Source organism: Halichoerus grypus, chromosome 14, assembly GCF_964656455.1.
Source record: "Halichoerus grypus chromosome 14, mHalGry1.hap1.1, whole genome shotgun sequence".
Lineage (NCBI taxonomy): Eukaryota > Metazoa > Chordata > Mammalia > Carnivora > Phocidae > Halichoerus > Halichoerus grypus.
In genome coordinates this window covers 25,989,774-26,013,224 of record NC_135725.1, presented here as the reverse complement: position 1 = coordinate 26,013,224, position 23,451 = coordinate 25,989,774, and the positions used below count along the sequence as shown (strand labels likewise).

General features: G+C 36.2%; 1 protein-coding gene across 4 annotated transcripts in view; it reads left to right on the top strand.

Moving 5' to 3' along the window:
- AGTPBP1 (ATP/GTP binding carboxypeptidase 1) overlaps positions 1-23,451 on the top strand; it is a 165,936-nt gene that overhangs the window by 58,953 nt on the left and 83,532 nt on the right. For all 4 annotated transcript variants that reach the window (XM_036097661.2, XM_036097662.2, XM_036097665.2 and 1 more), the window contains exons 7-11: positions 423-554; positions 2,856-2,949; positions 16,958-16,995; positions 20,118-20,326; positions 22,545-22,722. In XM_036097661.2, the coding sequence (XP_035953554.2) occupies positions 423-554; positions 2,856-2,949; positions 16,958-16,995; positions 20,118-20,326; positions 22,545-22,722 (651 nt within the window). The remainder of the gene's footprint in view (positions 1-422; positions 555-2,855; positions 2,950-16,957; positions 16,996-20,117; positions 20,327-22,544; positions 22,723-23,451) is intronic.

Sequence of the window (23,451 nt, the reverse complement as noted above, 5' to 3'; positions counted from 1 at the left end):
TTAAAAAGCTAATGATCTAGTCAAGACCAAAAGAGATATAAAAAATTATAGGACTGATTATTACAATAGTAAGACATGCAAAATGTTAAAAAATACAGATTGAGAAAACATGGGATTTGCAACAAGGAGAAAGCTGATTTAGATTAGGTTAACAGAGAAAGGCATCCTGGGAATAGAACCCAAGTTCAGTTTATAGTTGTCTGTCTACACAGATTAAAATGATTCTCTAAACTCTTAGAATAGTGATTATTTAAGGGTTCTGCCATTGCTTTGTGGCATACATATGAGCTTTTAAACTTTGAAGTATTTGGTTAAAATGCTTATTCTAAAAAGTGTGTGTGTGTGTATATAGTTTATGACATTTTCATTTCATTCAAAAGTTATACATGAATAAATTGTGTTTGTTCATTTTTTTTAAACAGACAAAAAATTTGGAGTGAAAGCTAGAATTAATGGAGCTCTGAATATAACCCTGAATTTGGTCAAACAGAATTTGCAGAATCATCGCTTGGTTTTGCCTTGTCTTCAGCTTTTACGAGTATATTCTGCCAACTGTAAGTATTTTAGAGCACCTTTCAGTTAACTCATTGTTGTCAGGTTATACAAAATGAAAATGTAAAAGTACCTGAACTCCATAAAGCTCTAAAAATTGTAGACAAGAAAAGAGAATATGTAATATGACTCTTTGTAACTCCTAACCCCACCACCACAAAAGTGATGTGGGGTAAGAAGGTGAGTTGACAAAATCTTGAGAATTCACATTTCCTGCAGTTTGTAAAAGCTTGTAGTGAAGGGGATGTGTAACGGCCTGTGGAAAGATGTGGAAGAATAGGAGGGTATCGGCAGGAAAAACTGCTGAGCCTATTTGGATTTTCACAGATGAGAAGAAAGCTGAGAAGGAAGGCATGTGGAAGCATAGTCACCTGGAGCTAATTATCTTCAGCAATCGATAGGGAAGTAGCAGAACAGAAAAAAAAAAAATAGTACAACAGCCTCCAAGGAAGCTGGAGAGAAGAGAGATCACGGAGAAATTGTTTCCCCACACACATATATACTCTCTAATACTAGGTCCCAAACCTAGGTGCTATGAAATTTCTTTCTATTTCCACTATGGGATTGGAGTGGTTAATAAGGCATCTGAAATTGAAGTTGTGAGGAGTACATGATATTGCAGAATATATCATTGCAGAATAATGGTCTTCAAAGTGGTAGAGATGTGGGTATATATATATATGTATGTGTGTGTATGTATAAAATTTTACGTATGTATATGATTATTTATCTGTATTTATACTTTGACAGTATGGCTGAAGGTGAGCTTATAGGAAAATAGCTTTGACCACTTAAATAATTAACACTTATGTAATTAAAAAGAATAGAAGGAAATGAATAAATTGGATATCTAACCAAAGAAGTTAGGAAGGGAAGAATAAACACAAGAAAAGCAGAGGAATGTAGAGGAAAAAAGAATACATTAGAAAAAAAGCCCCAGTTGATTTAAGAAATGAAATGATTGGATTAAAAATAAAATAATACTGTAATAGTGATGTAATGGGACAGATGGTAAGTATGTTTGTGGTGAACATAGCATAATGTATAAACTTGTCAAACTACTAAGTTGCACACCTGAAACTACTGTAACCTTGTGTGTCAACTATACTCAAATAAAATTAAAAACTAAAAACATAAACCATTGAATACCCCAATTAAGGAAAAAGGAAGACCACACAGAGATAAAATTAGAAGGGATAATGGAAAAATAGATACAGAGGAAATTAAAATCATACAAGACTTTAGCTTACATTTTTGGTGGCATCTTACTGAATTTACCACTAGAAGGCTAGTAAATGGTTTATCTATGATTTTTAAAATATATTTGTTCAGAGTTGAAAATTATTAGGCACAATTTCCTGATTTGGTAATTGTTTGCATATTCTGTGTGAAACTCTACAGTTGTTACTTCTTTTTCCACAGCTGCTTTAGCCAAGGTCCTCATCACCTCCCACCTGGACCACAGCCTGCTACCGTATCTCTCAAATCTGTCTTCCCCACAATGCTGTGACATCTGACCTATATTAAAATGCATGTCTGATTGGTTGTTCCTTTCGGGCAATTCCCTGTAGTTGAAAGAACAAACAACTTCTAGGGCTCTATAATTTGTTTACCTTCTTTTCCCACCTCATCTTCCCATTGATAAGCTTCTGTCTGATACTGTATGTTTTAATGTGTAACTTTATACCTGTGGTGTTCACCGACTGTTCTGTTTGCCATGTTATCTCTGTCTCCAGAGACATTTCCTTACAGCAGCTCCTGCCCTAGCTAGCTCCTCTTCATTGGTAAAAACTGAACTCAGGCTCAGTTTCTCCAGAGATACCTTCAGTTTCATTATGGACTTGGGGCTTCATTCTGGTGTAACCTAAATAGCCTGCATCTCTTAATCTATTTAGAAAGTAATTTAGTAATTATTTGTTTATTGTTTTTGTCACTGTCCTCTATACTGTGTTCTCTGAGGGCCCACACTGTTTTTGTCTTTGAATCTCCATGACCTGGTATTTAAATTTTTGAGGAAAAAACAGAGTAACTTAAAACTCTTTTTTTTTTTTTTAAGTAACAGTTTGTTGTTTTATATAACTTCTTTCATAATCTCCCTGCAAGGTCATAAATAAAGCCAGAAAAAACAAAAAACAAAAAAAAAACAACAATCTTCCTTTCAAGTGATTGGCTAGGTAGGCTTTATGAGGGGCTTGGGTCTTCTAAAGAATTTGTGTATGTTTTCAGCTCTGTATCACCAAGAATACACGTTTCTACTTGTTGAGGTTTTAAAATCATTTTACATCCTTTCCTCTGCCTCCTAGCTGTGAATTCAGTATCCTTAGGGAAAAATGGAGTTGTGGAGCTGCTGTTTAAAATCATCGGACCATTTAGTAAGAAGAATTCGGGTCTCATGAAGTGAGTAAATGCTTTGAGTATAAATAGAGGTGTATTTTTTGTTATTCTGGGCCTCATCATCTTATCTGTGCCACAATAGGTTGAATTGTATTATATCTAGGGTCCTTTCTTAGTTCTTAAATAGTGATTTTATTATGATAAAGATTTTCTTCAATATAAAGTTTAATCTTCAGAGGTATATCAAAATTAGAAAGCTTTAAATTCATTGACTGTAGTGTTATGGAAATTTAGATGTCCAACATTCCTAGATAATATAAGAGGAAAACGATCATTGATAGAGTAGCATTCATTCAGAAGCATTTATTGAATGCCTGCTATATTCCCTACCCAGGTTTGCAATCTTTTAATGAATGCATCCTTCATTCGCACAATTATCTGAATGTATTTTAAATTTATACATTTCTTTTTTGTCAAAATAATGTCATTCTTTTTCTTTTTTCTTATTTTAAATTATGTATATATATATATATATATTACAAGATATGTATATCTATTCATTTGTCTTTCAGCCTCAGAAAATTAAAGCAATTTCCAGTTACTTGGTTATATTTAGTATTTTTTTCTTAAGCTATATTAGAAGTCATTCTTTAAAAAAATATTTTACTGTGGAATTATTCAAAGACACCTAGAGTTTATATTATATTAGGATGAAATTATTTTGAATTAGGTTTATTAATCACTTATTCGATTCAGTAGTTATTAACATTCTGCCACTTTTGTTTCATTTATTTCCCCTCTATACTTTTATTTTTTGCCGAGGTATTTTTAAGCAAATCCCAGATGTCATTCTCATATATAAGTTTCTGTAAAAAAAAAAAAATCCAAATATATTTTATTTTTTCCCTGAATACTTCAGTATATCACTCTACTAAATAGCAACTTAAAAAATAACCATAATACTAAAATCATACTCAACCAAATTATTAATTCCTTAACATAACTAAAGTCCAGTATGTGTTCAATTTTCTCCCGTTGTCTCAAAGTGCCCTTTTCTAATGGGTTTGTTTGAATCAGAATCCAAACAAGGTGCACACGTTATTCCTCATCATATTTAGGAAATTTCCAAACCTACACAAAAATAGACTAGAATAGGGATGCCTGGGTGGCTCAGTTGGTTAAGTGGCTGCCTTCGGCTCAGGTCATGACCCCAGGGTCCTGGGATCGAGTCCCACGGTGGGCTCCCTGCTCAGCACGGGGCCTGCTTCTCTGCCTGCTCTGTCTGCCGCTCCCCCTGCTGGTGCTCTCTCTCTGACAAATAAATAAATAAAATCTTAAAAAAAAATAGACTAGAATAATTACAGACCTACACAAAACTACAAGAGAACCTATAATACCCACCACCCAGTTTCATCAGTAACCAACATTGTGCCATTTTGATCTCAGTTTTCCCTTCCCCGTCCTTTCTTTTTCTGGACTATTTTGAAGCAAATATTGGCCATTACATTTGTTCTGTGAGTTCTTTAGAATGATCACTATCAGACACAACTTTTTTCTTTTAATGTTTCCGGAATATCGTTTCTTTGTCCAACAATATTAATAATCCCTTAATATCATCTAATATTTTCTGATTGTCTAAGAAATGTCTTCTTTACAGTTGGCTTGTTCCAGTCAGGATCCACATAAGATATGTACATTTTATTTGATTGCTATGTCTTGTAATCTTTAAAAATCAATAACAGTTCCTCTATTTTGGGGTTCTATTTTATTTATTTGTTTAAAGACTTGGGTGATGTCTTGTAGATTGTCCCAACATTCTGGATTAAGATGACTGTATCCTGGGTTCCTTTAACATGTAGGTATGTCCCTTGAATTTCCTGTAGACCTATAGAGCTGGAGGCGTGATTAGATTTGGGTTCCTTTTTTCTGGTCAAAAATATTTCATATGTGGTGCTGGTACTCTGTCTTGCACCACTTAAGATCACGGAGTTGCGGTGATCCCTTCACTTCTCACCTAATAATTTAGCAGTGTTCCATGACATTGTCTAGATCCACTGTTCCTTCAGGGGTTGCAGAATAGTGACTTTTCTAATTTTCTCATTCTTTCTACTTTTTTAAAAAAATTTTTTATTGTTATGTTAATCACCATACATTACATCATTAGTTTTTGATGTAGTGTTCCATGATTCATTGTTTGTGCATAACACCCAGTGCTCCATGCAGAACGTGCCCTCCTCAATACCCATCACCAGGCTAACTGATCCTCCCACCCCCCTCCCCTCTAGAACCCTCAGTTTGTTTTTCAGAGTCCATCGTCTCTCATGGTTCGTCTACCCCTCCGATTTCCCCCCCTTCATTCTTCCCCTCCTGCTATCTTTTTTTTTTTTTTCCTTAACATATATTGCATTATTTGTTTCAGAGGTACAGATCTGTGATTCAACAGTCTTGCACAATTCAGAGCACTCACCATAGCACATACCCTCCCCAGTGTCTATCACCCAGCCACCCCATCCCTCCCACCCCACCCCTGACTCCAGCAACCCTCAGTTTGTTTCCTGAGATTAAGAATTCCTCATATCAGTCAGGTCATATGATACATGTCTTTCTCTGATTGACTTATTTCCCTTAGCATAACACCCTCCAGTTCCATCCACGTCGTTGCAAATGGCAAGATCTCATTCCTTTTGATGGCTGCATAATATTCCATTGTATATATATACCACATCTTTATCTGTTCATCTGTCGATGGACATCTTGGCTCTTTCCACAGTTTGGCTATTGTGGACATTGCTGCTATGAACATCGGGGTGCACGTACCCCTTCGGATCCCTACATTTGTATCTTTGGGGTAAATACCCAGTAGTGCAATTGCTGGATCGTATGGTAGCTCTATTTTCAACTTTTTGAGGAACCTCCATAGTGTTTTCCAGAGTGGCTGCACCAGCTTGCATTCCCACCAGCAGTGTAGGAGGGTTCCCCTTTCTCCGCATCCCCGCCAACATCTGTCCTTTCCTGACTGGTTAATTTTAGCCATTCTGACTGGTGTGAGGTGGTATCTCATTGAGGTTTTGATTTGGATTTTCCTGATGCCGAGCGATGTTGAGCACTTTTTCATGTGTCTGTTGGCCATTTGGATGTCTTCTTTAGAAAAATGTCTGTTCATGTCTTCTGCCCATTTCTTGATTGGATCATTTGTTCTTTGGGTGTTGAGTTTGATGAGTTCTTTATAGATTTTGGATACTAGCCCTTTATCTGATATGTCATTTGCAAATATCTTCTCCCATTCTGTCAGTTGTCTTTTGGTTTTGTTGACTGTTTCCTTTGCTGTGCAAAAGCTTTTTATCTTGATGAAGTTCCAATAGTTCATTTTTGCCCTTGCTTCCCTTGCCTTTGGCTATGTTTCTAGGAAGAAGTTGCTGCGGCTGAGGTCGAAGAGGTTGCTGCCTGTGTTCTCCTTTAGGATTTTGATGGACTCCTGTCTCACATTGAGGTCTTTCAACCATTTGGAGTCTATTTTTGTGTGTGGTGTAAGGAAATGGTCCAGTTTCATTCTTCTGCATGTGGCTGTCCAGTTATCCCAACATCATTTTTTAAACAGACTGTCTTTTTTCCGTAGGACATTCTTTCCTGCTTTGTCGAAGATTAGTTGACCATAGAGTTGAGGGTCCATTTCTGGGCTCTCTATTCTGTTCCATTGATCGCTGTGTCTGTTTTTGTGCCAGTACCATACTGTCTTGATGATGACAGCTTTGTAATAGAGCTGGAAGTCCAGAATTGTGATGCCGCCAGCTTTGCTTTTCTTTTTCAACATTCCTCTGGCTATTCGGAGTCTTTTCTGGTTCCATACAATTTTTAGGATTATTTGTTCCATTTCTTTGAAAAAAGTGGGTGGTATTTTGATGGGGATTGCATTGAATGTGTAGATTGCTCTAGGTAGCATTGACATCTTCCCAATATTTGTTCTTCCAATCCATGAGCATGGAACGTTTTTCCATTTCTTTGTGTCTTCCTCAATTTCTTTCATGAGTATTTTATAGTTTTCTGAGTACAGATCCTTTGCCTCTTTGGTTAGATTTATTCCTAGGTATTTATGGTTTTGGGTGCAATTGTAAATGGGATCGACTCCTTAATTTCTCTTTCTTCTGTCTTGTTGTTAGTGTATAGGAATGCCACTGATTTCTGAGCATTGATTTTATATCCTGCCACTTTACTGAATTCCTGTATGAGTTCTAGCAGTTTTGGGGTGGAGTCTTTTGGGTTTTCCACATAAAGTATCATATCATCTGCAAAGAGTGAGAATTTGACTTCTTCTTTGCCGATTTGGATGCCTTTTATTTCTTTTTGTTGTCTGATTGCTGTGGCTAGGACTTCTAATACTATGTTGAATAGCAGTGGTGATAGTGGACATCCCTGCCGCGTTCCTGACCTTAGGGGGAAAGCTCTCAGTTTTTCCCCATTGAGAATGATACTCGCTGTAGGTTTTTCATAGATGGCTTTTATGATATTGAGGTATGTACCCTTTATGCCTATACTCTGAAGAGTTTTGATCAAGAAAGGGTGCTGTACTTTGTCAAAGGCTTTTTCTGCATCTGTTGAGAGGATCATATGATTCTTGTTCTTTCTTTTGTTAATGTGTTGTATCACGTTGATTGATTTGTGGATGTTGAACCAACCTTGCAGCCCACTTGGTTGTGGTGAATAATCCTTTTAATTTCTGTTGTATCCTATTGGCTAGTATTTTGGTGAGAATTTTTGCATCCATGTTCATCAAGGATATTGGTCTGTAATTCTCCTTTTTGATGGGGTCTTTGTCTGGTTTTGGAATCAAGGTAATGGTGACCTCATAAAACGAGTTTGGAAGTTTTCCTTCCATTTCTATTTTTTGGAACAGTTTCAGAAGAATAGGTATTAATTCTTCTTTAAATGTTTGGTAGAATTCCCCTGGGAAGCTATCTGGCCCTGGGCTTTTGTTTGTTGGGAAATTTTTGATGACTGCTTCAATTTCCTTAGTGGTTATAGGTCTGTTCAGGTTTTCTGTTTCTTCCTGGTTCAGTTTTGGTAGTTGATACATCTCTAGGAATGCATCCATTTCTTCCAGGTTATCTAATTTGCTGGCATAGAGTTGCTCATAATATGTTCTTATAATTGTTTGTATTTCTTTGGTGTTGGTTGTGATCTCTCTTCTTTCATTCATGATTTTGTTGATTTGGGTCATTTCTCTTTTTTTTTTTTTTTTAAAGATTTTATTTATTTATTTGACAGAGACACACAGTGAGAGAGGGAACCCAAGCAGGGGGAGTGGGAGAGGGAGAAGCAGGCTTCCCACTGAGCAGGGAGCCCGATGTGGGGCTCGATCCCAGGACCCTGGGATCATGACCTGGGCCGAAGGCAGACGCTCAATGACTGAGCCACCCAGGCACCCCTCTCTTTTCTTTTTGATAAGTCTGGCCAGGGGTTTATCAGTCTTGTTAATTCTTTGAAAGAACCAGCTCCTAGTTTCGTTGATCTGTTCTACTGTTCTTTTGGTTTCTATTTCATTGATTTCTGCTCTGATCTTTATTATTTCTCTTCTCCTGCTGGGTTTAGGCTTTATTTGCTGTTCTTTCTCCAGCTCCTTTAGGTGTAGGGTTAGGTTGTGTATTTGAGACCTTTCTTGTTTCTTGAGAAAGGCTTGTATTGCTATATACTTGCCTCTTAGGACTGCCTTTGCTGCATCCCAAAGATTTTGAACAGTTGTGTTTTCATTTTCATTGGTTTCCATGAAGTTTTTTAATTCTTCTTTAATTTCCTGGTTGACCCATTCATTCTTTAGTAGGATGCTCTTTAGCCTCCATGTATTTGAGTTCTTTCCGACTTTCCTCTTGTGATGGAGTTCTAGTTTCAAAGCATTGTGGTTTGAAAATAGGCAGCGAATGATCCCAGTCTTTTGGTACGGGTTGAGACCTGATTTATAATCTAGGATGTGATTGATTCTGGAGAATGTTCCATGGGTACTAGAGAAGAATGTGTATTCTGTTGCTTTGGGATGGAATGTTCTGAATATGTCTCTGAAGTCCATTTGGTCCAGCGTGTCATTTAAAGTCTTTATTTCCTTGTTGATCTTTTGCTTAGACGATCTGTCCATTTCAGTGAGGGGGGTGTTAAAGTCCCCCACTATTATTGTATTGTTGTCAATGTGTTTCTTTGCTTTTGTTATTAATTGCCTGATATAATTGGCTGCTCCCATGTTAGGGGCATAGATATTTACAATTGTTAGATCCTTTTGTTGGGTAGACCCTTTAAGTAGGATATAGTGTCCTTCCTCATCTCTTATTACAGTCTTTGGTTTAAAATCTAATTTGTCTGATATAAGGATTGTCACCCCAGCTTTCTTTTGGTGTCCTTTAGCATGGTAAATGGTTTTCCACCCCCTCACTTTCAATCTGGGGGTGTCTTTGGGTCTAAAATGAGTCTCTTGCAGACAGCATATCGATGGGTCTGTTTTTTAATCCAATCTGATAGCCTTTGTCTTTTGATTGGGGCATTTAGCCCATTTACATTCAGGGTAACTATTGAAAGATATGAATTTAGTGCCATTATATTGCCTGTAAGGTGACTGTTACTGTATATTGTCTGTGTTCCTTTCTAGTCTATGTTGCTTTTAGGCTCTCTCTTTGCTTAGAGGACCCCTTTCAATATTTCTTGTAGGGCTGGTTTCATGTTTGCAAATTCCTTTAGTTTTTGTTTGTCCTGGAAGCTTTTTATCTCTCCTTCTATTTTCAGTGACAGCCTAGCTGGATGTAGTATTCTTGGCTGCATATTTTTCTCATTTAGTGCTCTGAATATATCATGCCAGTCCTTTCTGGCCTGCCAGGTCTCTGTGGATAGGTCTGTTGCCAGTCTAATGTTTCTACCATTGTAGGTTACATATCTCTTCTCCCAAGCTGCTTTCAGGATTTTCTCTTTGTCTTTGAGACTAGTAAGTTTTCCTATTAGATGTCGGGGTGTTGACCTATTTTTATTGATTTTGAGAGGGGTTCTCTGTGCTTCCTGGATTTTGATGCCTGTTTCCTTCCCCAAATTAGGAAAGTTCTCTGCTATAATTTGCTCCAATATACCTTCTGCCCCTCTCTCTCTTTCTTCTTCTTCTGGGATCCCAATTATTCTAATGTTTTGTCTTATGGTATCGCTTATCTCTCGAATTCTGTTCTTGTGATCCAGTAGTTGCTTATCTCTCTTTTTCTCAGCTTCTTTATTTTCCATCATTTGGTCTTCTATATCACTGATTCTTTCTTCTGCCTCATTTATCCTAGCAGTTAGCGCCCCCATTTTTGATTGCACCTCATAAGTAGCCTTTTTGATTTCGACTTGGTTAGATTGTAGTTCTTTTATTTCTCCAGAAGGGGTTTCTCTAATAACTTCCATGCTTTTTTCAAGCCCAGCTAGTATCTTTAAAGTGATGATTCTGAACTCTAGATCCGACATGGTACTAATGTCCGTATTGAGTAGGTCCCTGGCAGTCGGTACTGTCTCTTGTTCTTTTTGTTGAGGTGATTTTTTCCATCTTGTCATTTTTCCAGAGGAGAATCGATGAATGATAGAACAAAATGCTAACAGGGTAACAATGTCCCCAGAAAATATACTCTAAACAAATCAGAAAAGACCTGAAGCTGGGGGAAAAGAAAGGGAAAGAAAGAAAAAAGAAAAAGAAAAAAAAAAAGAAAAAGAAAAAGATAAAAACAAACAAAAACAGAACAAAACAAAAAAAACCCCAGAATATGATCAAATATGATCAGGCTGGTGCATAGATCAGTGCCACACACTAGATTTTGGGTGTATTTTGGTCTGTTAGAAGAAAGTGCCTCCCAAAATTTTAAAGAAAGAAAAACTTATATATGTGCAAAAATAAGGGTTGATATGAGGAAGGGATGGAATATGACTGTAAAGATGAAAATTATAAAAAAATTTTATAAAAGGAATTGATAAGAAGTTGTTTGAAAAAAAGACGAGGATTTAAAAAAAAAAAGAAAAAAAAGGGAGAGAATGTGATCAGGCAGGAGAGTAGAACAAAACCATACACTAGAGATTTAGGGTATATTTTGATCTGTTAGAAGAAACTATCTCAAAATTTTAAAGAGAGAACAACTTATATATATATGCCAAAAATACAGGTAACTACTATGAAGGGATAGAATATGACTCTAAAAATGAAAAATAAAAATGTTTTTTAAAAAAAGGGATTGATAAGATGTTTGTTGAAAAAGGGAAAAAGAAAACTTCGGAAAAAAAAAGACCGTTAAAAAAAAAATAACTTTGAAAGACTAAAGAATCATGGTAAAAAAAAGCCATGGATTCTATGTGCATTATTCCCCTAGCGGTGGAGTTCTGCCGTTCTCATTGATCGGTAAACTTGGTCTTGGCTGGCTGTTCTCGCTGATCTTATGGGGGAGGGGCCTGTTGCCGTGGTTCTCAAATGTCTTTGCTGGAGGCGGAATTGCCCTGCCCTTGCCTTTCCGGGCTAAGTAATCTGCTCGGGTTTGCTCTCCGGAGCTTTTGTTCCCTGCAAGCTTTCTGTACAGCTTTGGAGGCCGAGAGTGAAAACGGTGGCCTCCCAATCTCTGACCCAGAGGAGCAGAGAACTCGGGCCCCACTCCTCAGTGAGCCCCCAGAGAAAAGCAGTCAGTCACTCCCATCTCCCCAGTCTCTGGCCGCACTCCGTGCTTACCCGGCCTGTGACTGAGCATTTCTATCTCTGGCACCCGACCCCGTGTGGAGTCTCCAAACCCAGCAGATCCCTGCGGTGCGCTCCCGCACTGCTCCTCCCCGGGGAGGAAGGGGAGTCTCCCCGGATCTGCCGCTTGTTGGGTCCCTGCTTGGAGGAGCAGTGGCCCGACTCTGCCATGGATCACGGTTTATGGCAACCCGGAGCTGAGAGCCCACTCCTCGGCTCCGTCTCTGCAGCCAACTTCCCCACTCCGATACCTGGGAGCTCTGCCACACTCAGGCACCCCTGGTCTTTCTGTGACCCCGAGGGTCCTCAGACCACACTGTCCCACGAGGGTTCCACCCCCAGCTTAGCCACCGTAGCGACGTCCCTCAGCGGAGCCGACTTCTAAAAGTTCCGATTTTGTGCTCTGTGGCTCTATCACTTGCCAGAAGCAGCCGACAGAGGCCCCCTCCCCCGCCGTCTATCCTCCTGAATATCGCCTCGGATTCACTTCTCTGCACATCCTGCCTTCCAGAAAGTGGTCGCTTTTCTGTTCAGAGAGTTGTTGCTATTCTTTTCTTGGATCTCCTGTTGAGTTTGTAGGTGTTCAGAATGGTTTGATCCCTATCCAGCTGAATTCCTGGGACCAGATGAAATCCAGGTCTCCGACTCCTCTGCCATCTTGCTCCGCCCCCCCCCATTCTTTCTGCTTTTATTAGTTGTGACTCTTTTGTGAGGAAGAACTTACCCACATCAAATATTTGGTTAAATTTTACAAATAAGTTCAGAACATTTCCATTCTTTTCACTCTTTTTGAAATAAAGATCAGGGTGAAAGAAAAGTCAAATATTTTAGCTTGTATCCTTTTTGAAAATGGGAGCTTACTTGCACATATATTTATTCATTTAATATTACTTGGTGGGATGTCTTAACTTTTTACTTATGTAAAGATCATACATAATCGTAGAACATCTGATGAAATGTAACAAAACAAAAAACGATTATCACAAGTAAAACCAACTTACAGAATTGGTGTAGTGTAGTGAGTGGGCTCTGAGACAGAGAGACCTGGATTTGCGTGTTAGCTCTGTTGTTTACTGGCTCCAGGATACATAGGAGGCTACCTAACTTAAGCCCTTGTTTCATGTCTATAAATAGTAGTATTAGCCCCTACGTCAGAAGGTTGATGTGAGTATTTAATGAGATGATTCTTCTAATTAACACAATGCCTAGGAATGCAATGTAATTAGTTTAGGTAAGTAATGTAGTAATGTGGCTGTGAATTAATTCTAGTTAGTACTAAAAGTATGTTCATTATTTTTAAATTTATATACCATTTCTCCCCTTGACCCATAAAGTACTTTTTAATTTATTTTTTATCTAGTGGTTATGATCTCATTCTTAAGGTCTATATTAGCCTATTCTAACCAGTTACCAAATCTAGTATAAAGTTCCTTGGAGAAACAGAGCATTTCACAAGTGTCATTATAATATACAGTACAGGGATGTATCCAAAATTAGGCAGAAATCAGTGGGTCTAAACTTCTCAAAAAGGAATAGTGCTATCTAAATTATCCCTTCATTCCTTCCTGTATTTATATTTAAAAAAAGAAAAACAAATTTTTTACTTTGTTTTTACTTTAAAAAGAATAAAATATTCATTGACCAAACATCTATATCTTGATCTGTTTATCATTTTTAATAATCTTAGGGTCTCCCCCTTAATTAAAAAATCTTGACATCTAGAACATTTGTTTTGCTGTTTTTCCTCCCCTGAAACAACGTCCTATGTTTAGTGGAATAAAGTTAGGGTTATTATTTATGTTTGAAGGGTGATGATGCCCTTGAAGATTTCCTTTCCTTTCCAATTTTAGGTTTTGGATTTAAACACTGTTAATCCAGATGGAGGCAACCCAGAAAGTAATGGGTTCTTCTTGAATGTCCCCATAAGGATTGACCCTCCAATTTAAAGGAGATATGAGTTCATGAGTACCTGGAGCTGAAGCTTTTCTTCCTTCACTGCTCCTAAATGAATAAGCCACAGGATGCTTTTTAAGCCGTTGTTGGTTGTATTATTCTGTGTGGGACTTAGGAAGATTGGAAAAATATATGAGGAAGTATAAAATAGTGAAACTAAAAAATTCTAATCAATTAACATAATACAGACTGTGCATTTCGATAAATTTGTTATTCTAAAATTCTTTTGTAACTTTTACAAATTTGTACTGCTTATAAGTGTCAGAGAATTTCAGAAATTTTTTTGTACTGAAGTTTTTAAAAATACCTTTTAAATAACCTTTTAGTAAAAATGTCAAGTGACTTTGCACCAAACTTCATAATTTCTTTTCTTTTTTTTTTAAGATTTTATTTATTTATTTGACAGAGAGAGAGAGCGAGTGAGCACAAGCATGGGGAGCTGTAGGCAGAGGGAGAGGGAGAAACAGGCTCCCTGCCAAGCAGGGAGCCCGACGCGGAGCTCGATCCCAGGACCCTGGGATCACGACCCGAGCCGAAGGCAGATACCCAACTGACTGAGCCACCTAGGCACCCCTTCATAATTTCTTTTACTCTAGTGCAGCTGTGAAACAAGCATGATGAGCTTTGGAGTCAGAAAAAACTGGGTTCACATCCTAGTTTTGCTGGTGTTGAAGAATAAACATCAACCCAAAAGCATGTAGTTTAAGGATTAGAAACTGTCAGAAGCACTTCTATTTGGTTCAAATGTATTATAAACCACTACCAACCGGGGAGAAAGACTGTTTCTAAAAGTACTCTAAGATTTTTATAATTTTGAATAAAGGCCTCACTGTAGATGGGAAAATCCTATTAGTTCATTGCAAGTGATTGCATCCAAGTGATTGTATTTTTTTCCTAGGGCTATCGTAACAAAGTACCTAGTACAAATTCGGTGGCTTAAAATTACAGAAATTTATTGTCTCACAGTTCTGGAGGCTAGAGGTCCAAAATTAACCTGTCAGTAGGTCCAGTGCTCCCTGTGAAACCTTATGGAGAATCCTTCCTTGCTTCTTTCTAGCTGGTGGTTTGCTGGCAATCTTTGGTGTTTCTTGGCTTGAAGCTGCAACATTTCAACCTCTGCCTCTGTCCTCACATGAGGTTCTCTCCTTGCGTGTCTGTCTTCAGGTAGTCTCCTCTTTTCTTACAAGGGCACCAATCATGATGGATTAAGGGCCACCTATTCCAGTATGAGCTCATTTTAACTAATTAATCTGCAATGACCCTGTTTCCAAATAAGGTCACATTCAGAGGTACTGGGGGTTAGGACTTCAACGTCTCTTTTGGAGGATACTGATATTTCTGATTTCAAAAGTTTCCTTCTCAACAGGAGGCTTATATTACTCATTTTCCATAGCACCTCGCTTTTATGGGAGCCTAGGCATATTTATTATATTCTGAAATCTTTGGTTTCTTTAGCCATAAAATGTGCCAGTTCTGTGGACCAGGATTGTTTTAAGAATTAAACTAGAAAACACAGGGATGTCTGGGAGGCTCAGTCAGTTAAGCGTCCTCCTTCAGCTCAGGTCATGATCCCAGGGTCCTGGGATGGAGCCAGCGGGGAGCCTGCTTCTCCCTCTGTTTGCCACTCCCCCTGCTTGTGCTCTCTCTCTCTCTGTTTCTCTCTCTCTCTGACAAATAAATAAAAATCTTTATAAAAAAATAAACTAGAAAACACATATATAAGGCATCTATAACCATTTCTGGCATTTATCAGATCTTGCTTCTTTTCTATTATTTTGTATTGTTTCACTTGGAAGATCCCTTTAGTTCTGTGTTTAATTTTGACCAATTTCAAAGCCATCCTTATGCCGGTAGTTGTATAGTCTTATGCGCATTTTAGTACATAATTGTAAGGTTATGGAAAGTTTCTTACTAATGATTTAGTGCTATGAAAAGTCAGTATGTAATTTCATAGTTTTCATTTACTTTTAACTCACCATTACCAAAACTTCACATTGTTTTGAGAAAGTTCCAGGTCTGAATTTGTAATATTTTTTAAAGCATATACTTTTGTTTTTCTTTTTATGAATGTTATCTTAAATAAAGGTTTATATGATTGCTTTATTTCTGTCAGTAAATCAAAGTGCAGCCATTAATGACTTGCTCTAGAGGGTAGCATTAATGAGCATTTATTATGAATGAGCACTTACTCTGTGCCTAGTTCTAGATAATTGTTGCAGGTTTTACTGTGAACCAGTGTCCATCTTCAGTCTTCTAGTTGATTGTGCTCTTTGCCTTTACATACTCCATCGTGCTGGGTCTCCTTTACACTAACATATGCAACTTTTACTTTACTGCTTTGTTTCTGGTTTTAATTTCTTGAGTAGTGTTTTCATAGATGTGTACATTTTATCACATTATCTAGATTGTAAAATTGTGGATGAGATAAGTGTGCTAATTTTATACCAATGAAGAACCTGCCCCTGTGGGTGTCTAGTAGGCATTCAACAAATGCTTAATGATGAGTGACATGCTTAAGTTTGACAAAGTGCATATTTTTATGCAAATTAATTATAGTTGTTGAAATCTTGCTAAGAGGTACTGTAGTATGTAGCCTTATGTTTTTAAAGTTACTGAAATTAAGTGCCATTTCTTCAGTAACTTATTTCTTTAAAAAATATTTGAATTATAGGTTTTCCACAGTGATGTGCATTTTTAAAGCGAATTAATGGCAGTTGATTTCACTGTGCATATTTGTGTATTTATGTTCAAAGAAAATATAAGTACTTTTAAATTTTTGAGCAATTCCTTTGTCCTTTAATGGGCAGTAAGAATTTTTGAGATATTAATTAGGTTCATTATTCTCTTTGGTGCCTTATGGTTGAAAAATGGTAAGGGCTCCTACTTCTCCCCAAACCTCCTAGTTCCAAAATATTTTACATTTGTTATCACCTTAAATATTAGGATTATTGCTTGATAGAGCTAAAATACTTTAAAGTCAGAGAGCTATGAGTATCTATAGAATTTTGTAGTTACAAATTTTGTCTTAAAACTTGTTTTTGTTTTAATTTTTTATGAATCAGGGCCTCTGATTCTTAATACTGTTACTTTGTAAACTCTGTCAGGGTCAGATACAAGTACAATAATTGATTCTATATATCTAATTTCCTATATAAAGACTTAAACGGTGTCTTTTTCTTTGTTAAAAAATTTTTTTTAGTGCTTGCCTGTTAATATTTCAATCTTCCTCATATCCGATTTGAACCTGAAGGGACAGATGCATACAGAGAAACACCATATGTAATTGACGATAACAGGAATGACTTTTGGAATAGATAATAATTACTTATCTGAAAAGATTGTATGAATTTACTATTGTAGATTAATTTTACTAGTTTTGTTGTTGTTTGTGTTTTCTCATGTTGACAGGGTTGCTTTAGACACTCTTGCTGCATTGCTAAAATCAAGTAAGTTTTTAAATACTAGAAATACTAGATACTATTTTTCCAACTATTCTATCTGCTGTTTTAAAGAAACTGGAAATGTAGATTTAGTCTGTAGTTATAAAGCAGTTTGTTATAATTTAATGTCAAAGTTGATTCTATCTTTTCATATGGTTGATCGATACACATCATAGCTAATGTCGTTTATTGAGCTATAATGTAGTACATCTATGTAATTCATTCCAGTACATTGACTTTCTTTTTATAAGTTCATTATATAAATATAAAGTCCTGTTAATAGAGGCAAGTAACATGTAAATATTATATAAGTATCATCTTTTTAAAAGTGAAGCTAACATGATATTGAGGATATTTACTGTGAAGGATATTGTGAACAACTACTGTATATTGAACACAAATGATTTTCATTTAGAAACCTCTTATTAAAAATTTCATTTCTATCAAATTCAAGTTTAAATCATTAAAAATGACAATTAATGTAAATTTACAAACTAAAGCAACTGTTTTCTTTATCTTCAAAATTGAAGCATTGGAGTAAATGTGTCTTATGATATGATTCCTTTGGAGAGAAATTTATCTACATTATATGTTCTCTCTCTCCAAGTTACTCAGTACCTGTGGTTTAAATACAACTTTTGTTAGCACTTCCATTCTCATTGGTTGATTAAATTAACATCTTAACTAACCACAGTAACATTTAGTCCTAAGGTTATGAGGGCTTTCAATGTTATTTTTCCCCAAAACTGTCTATAAAGGGTGACACCAACTTGCCCTTAAATTTGAATGACCAGAATTGTTAATTTGAACAGTAGTAAATGATTAATTGATTGAAAATCTGGTATTTGGTAAAGTAATGATTTATTACATTTATTAAATTTAAAAAGTCATCTTAGGTATTAGTATTATATACCAGAGTATATAAAATTCAGTTAACAGTTTTATCTTTGAAATGAAATGTGTGGTACTCAATTAGATGAACCATGTAGCTTTATTTTCATATATGATGTGATAAACTTTAGACCAAGATCAGAATACTTGGAATAATTTTAAAAGATGTTTGTGGCCTGGCTTTGTTGTGCCCTTTGTGGTTCAAATTGTTATTTAAAGATTAATTTTTAAATTCATATAGGCATGTATTTTTGAATTAGAGTAGATTAAAATAGCTATTAAAACTGAAGCTTATTAATTTTCAGAATCACTGATGACAAAATCACTAAGTCAGTAGAAACTAAAACCCTCATAAGTTTCAACTATTTATAGAAATTGGTTAATCTAAGAGGACTGAAATCTGGTATCTTGCGTTTTAAATAGTAATCTTCCTTTTACTCGCTCCTCCTTCAAAGGAGGATGGTGGACAAACATACCTGTTTTACTCCATCAGGTAAAAAAAGTAACTGACCAGTAGGATGAGTCTAGTTTATATTTGGTATGTTTTCATAGGGCACATGGCTCTAAATAGAATAAAAATTTAATAATGCATGATAATGTTTAGTAGCACCTGCATATTTTTAAACGCACTGTGGCATTTTGGAACATTCTCATTCATTGATTTTTTTTTTTTTTTAACTGCTTTCTGGGAGGGGGCAGTTATTTACTTTGAAAGGGTAAATGAGAGAAAAAAAATAAAAGGGTAAATAAGGCTACTATAATAACCCTGAGCTAGTATAAAGCAAAGAACATGTATACACACAGTGCAGAAGGACAGGCAGCCTGGGTGCCATCGCTAGAGTATGGATGAGATGCTGCAGTCTAAAGGGGAACCGGAGTTGTCTTTTAACCGGAGAGGGAAGAAGAGACATAGGTTGATAGTGAGTTAGGTGTCCTGAACACATGAATAAAAACCCCTTTACTAAACTTTTTAGTTGTGCTCAGTTGCAGATTGCACATAGCTCTGTTTACTTCTCTTCATTCAGCACCTGTGTTTGAGTTACGGGCAAGTTTCTTACTTGATCTTTAATAAAGAATTTAAATATTTCACATAAATACCATTTAGGCTCATAATGTCTTTTAAGAAAATCATATTCACAGCTAGTAAACTAAAGGTTTATATACTCCAGGTGGTGTAAACAAAGTGTATATTCCTTTAAAATACATGGAACTACTGTTAGTCAAAACTGTTGACCTGATTGTGTAAATAGCCACAACATTGGCCAACTAGCTCTTGAAGACACAGAAGAGGTTTTAAAGCCTTTATGTAAGAAAGCCCCTCTCCCCACCATGTGAATTTCTTCCAGCTCCCTAAAGTCAGAACAGGGTTTCTGAGAGAGCATTAATAGTTTGTTGACCTCAACATCTTTATGTTTTAGGTACATATTAGCAATTTGGAAGCTGTAGTAATTCTTTCAGGTAACTAAAAGCAACAGAGCCTTACCTTACTGTTACATTATCTTAGTGCCTATGCCATGAGCCAGGGTAAACTTAGGTTATGGAGAGATTGGAATTTCTTTGTGACTAAACAAGCTTGGATGGGTTGGTATTCGACATTAGTTTGTGTTCCTATCATTGGTGCCCCTATGTGGTACTGAGTGGCTCCAGATGTTGCTATGATAGGGTTCCCCTACTGCCATTTTAGTGAAATGTACCCTTTTGGTTAATAATCTAAAATATTAACACTTTAATAAAATAGATCAAATTTGTGGATTTCTGTTAATTCTACCCCAGTAAAATGAACCATTTACAAAAAAACCCTCTTTAATGTAGTTTTTATTACATTAGATAATTAATGACCAGAAAGCAGTAAAGTGCTCTTCACATTTCATTTACTAAAAGTTTTGTAAGTATTTTTAACTTAGTGTTGTTATGGCATGGATATTTATATAATTGTGGGGGTAATTAACGCAGGTGATTTCACTGGAAACACATACAGTTTGTAATAGAAGCTACAATCCAGTAGAGTTAATTTCAGTGGAAACAAGGTTTATAATAGACATTACAATAATGACAATGTAGTTTGCCATCTGGGACTTTTCATTTATTTTGTTAGAGAAAAAAATATTTAAGTATGTGGCTGCTATGTATATGTTTTTGAAAAAAAACTCATTGCAATATTGTGGTGATATTTTTAATTTAATTTATTTTCTCTTGTCATTTAAAAAATGTTCTTTCTCAATTTTCTTTTGTTAAAGAAACAAACGCCAGAAGAGCTGTAGACAGAGGATATGTCCAAGTCCTTTTAACAATTTATGTAGATTGGCACCGCCATGATAACCGGCATAGAAACATGCTCATTCGGAAAGGAATTTTACAGAGTTTAAAAAGTGTTACAAACATCAAGTTGGGAAGAAAAGCATTTATAGATGCCAATGGGATGAAAATTCTGTATAACACTTCACAGGTGAGTTTTTAAATTTTCTTCCTGTTACTGTGGTTATGTGTTAATGATATTATTTGGTTCTTAAGAAAATTTAGTATTTTTTTTTTTTTAAAGATTTTACTTATTTATTTGACAGAGAGAGAGATAGCAAGAGCAGGAACACAAGCAGAGGGAGCGCGGGAGAGGGAGAAGCAGGCTCCCCACTGAGCAGGGAGCCCGATGTGGGGCCTGATCCCAGGACTCTGGGATCATGACCTGAGCCGAAGGCAGATGCTTAACGACTGAGCCACCCAGGCGCCCCCAAAATTTAGTATTCTTACAAATACTGAAAAAAGTGTGATAAATATGTTTAAGAAAAAATCTGAAAATGAAAAGGCATGATAAACCTTTCTCATGCGACCTCCTCAGACTGAGTTGGAGAAAGTGCTGAGTGCATATCTCTGCAATATGAGATTTTAGGTAAAAGGAGGATGTATAAATCCATCCACTGGGCAGGAAGGGAATCTGTAGAGCCATGTTTGCTAAGATATGCAGTTGGCTGTACTCAGTTTTGCATGTTCCCCTCATAAGATATTTATGGATCTTTATAGCTGGTAAGGCAGTTCTGTTGTTTGTGAGTATTGTCAGTGTCTTCCTTCTGGATAGAGCATTTTTACACAGAGAAGGTACAAAAGTGAAACCTGGAGTTAGGAATCCTAGTTCTGCCAGCCATCTTAACCGTAAACCTTCTTGACAATATCTTTAGCAAGAAGACTCAGCTCTGGGCAGTGGGGATGTTACAATGCAACCATTTTGTTTATAGAAGGTTATAGTTATTAGAAAGAAATCTGTCTTTTAAAAATTGCAGCCAGTCATCCTGGTTGTGCCCTTCTGGTCTTGCACACAACGGTCTCTTTCTACATGGCAGTAGTTAAGATACCTGAACACACAATTTATGTTTACCCTAAGCTTTTTCTTTTCTAGATCAATCATATGCACTTGTTTTTACTATTCCTCATGTAGACAGTGATGGATAATTGATCTATCAGGAAGAGTTGGGTGACCTTGTTTATGCCACTTAATATTTCTGAGCCTAAATTTCTCATCTGTTCTGACAGGTCAGATGTGAAAATTTATATTGAAAATTTTATGGGATATGAAAGTGCTATCTAAATGCCAGTAGTGTTTTATGTTATAGGTTCAGGTCCCCTGTCCATTAGCCTTTGTCAAGATTGGATACCAGGACAGCGTATTAAACTCTTAAAACTTAAAATCATGGTATTCAGACTATTTTTTGTAAGTTGAAGAATCAACTTATTAGAGGTGCTATTGTATGATAACTGATAACAGTTCTGAGAAAGGCTCAGCCAGTGCACATTTCTTTTTATTTCTTACTCCTTTCTTACTATCTTTTTTACTTAATGTTTTTTTGCTTCTTCCCTTAAATTAAAAATAATCTTTATTTTATGCCCTAGGCTTGCTAAATGCCTTGTAGGTCACTCATAGATATTACTTAGCACAGTAGTCCCCCCTTATCTGTGGGGGATACGGTCCAAGATCCCTTGGATCTTAGATGCCTGAAACCTTGGATAGTACTTCACCTTATATATACAATGTGTGTTTTCTTGTACATACATACGTGTGATAAAGTTTGAATTATTAATTAGGCCCAGTAAGAGATTAGCAACTAATAATAAAACAGAACAACCGTAACAATATACTGTAGTAAAAGTTAAGTGAATGTGGTCCCCCTCTCTCAAAATATCTTATTGTACTGTACTCATCCTTATGTTGATGATGTGAGATGATAAAATGCCTCTGTGATGAGATGAAGTGAGGGGACTGATGTAAGTATGTTGTGTTATAGCATTAGGGTTAGTATTGACCTTAGGTCAGAAGGAAGATCATCTGTGCTGGACCACAGTTGACCATGGGTAACTGAAACCAGGGATGAAGTGGGACTAATATACTTTGGTGACTTTTGGTGCCAAAGATGGTACTGATTTCTGCTTAGTTAAAATATTTTAGGAAAAGTATTACTAAATTTGCCACATGAAGTTCTTACTTATGAAGAGATACTTCTGAATAGGCAAAGCTATTTTATAATCATATTACATTAAAATATTGGTTTTTGTGTATTTGTCTCTTGAAAATTATTGATGTATTACTTTATGAAGTAATGTAAAATTGACTCACTTATTCACCAAAGGCGTATTATCTTTTTTCTTTCTTTTCTTTTTTTATTTTTCTTAAAAAACAGGAATGTTTGGCAGTCAGGACCCTTGATCCTCTTGTCAACACCTCCAGTCTGATAATGAGGAAGTGTTTTCCTAAAAATCGCCTGCCACTCCCAACGATTAAAAGTTCTTTCCATTTCCAGTTGCCAGTTATTCCTGTGACTGGGCCTGTGGCCCAGCTCTACAGTTTACCCCCTGAAGGTAAGACTGCATGTTTACTGCTGGCTTTCAGTGGTTCTTGGAATTGTGTGACTGTTGACTTTTTTTTTTTCCTCATTTCTAGTTCCTCAGCAAAAGAGACCTTAATGAACACAATAAACTTTCACATTATATTTTAAGTTAAATATTTCTTCAAATATAAGAAATTGAGTTCTGATAATTAAAGGCAGTAGTATGGAATGTGTTATATATATGTAAATGTGAATTTAAAAAAATTTAAGCATTACATAGGAACATTATTTTATAGTTTACATAAATTTTCAAAGGATAAGAGTGTAAACATTAAATGTTTAGATAGTTATATTTGGGCTTACATTTATAACTTTTTGGTGAACTTCATTTTTTTTTAAGTTAATACCTAATCACCAAAAATTTTATTTTTTTTTAAGATTTATTTATTTATTGGAGAAGGGAGGTGCAGAGCCTGGAGATTGACACAGGGCTCAATCTTAGGACCTTGAGATCACGACCTGAGCCAAAACCAGGAGTCAGTGGCTTAACTGACTGTGCCACCCAGGTGCCCCTGCATTTTTTATTATAAAATAATTCATCTCTCTTCATAGAGTTTCTGCATATTCCCATGAAATTTCTATGGCGAATTCAAGAATTTAACAGATGACTCACTGATAAAAAATTGAAAAGAGAAGGTAAAATGTACTTTAAGAAGCATAAAAAAATACTAGTCCAAATTAACAGAGTAATTTCTTTCTA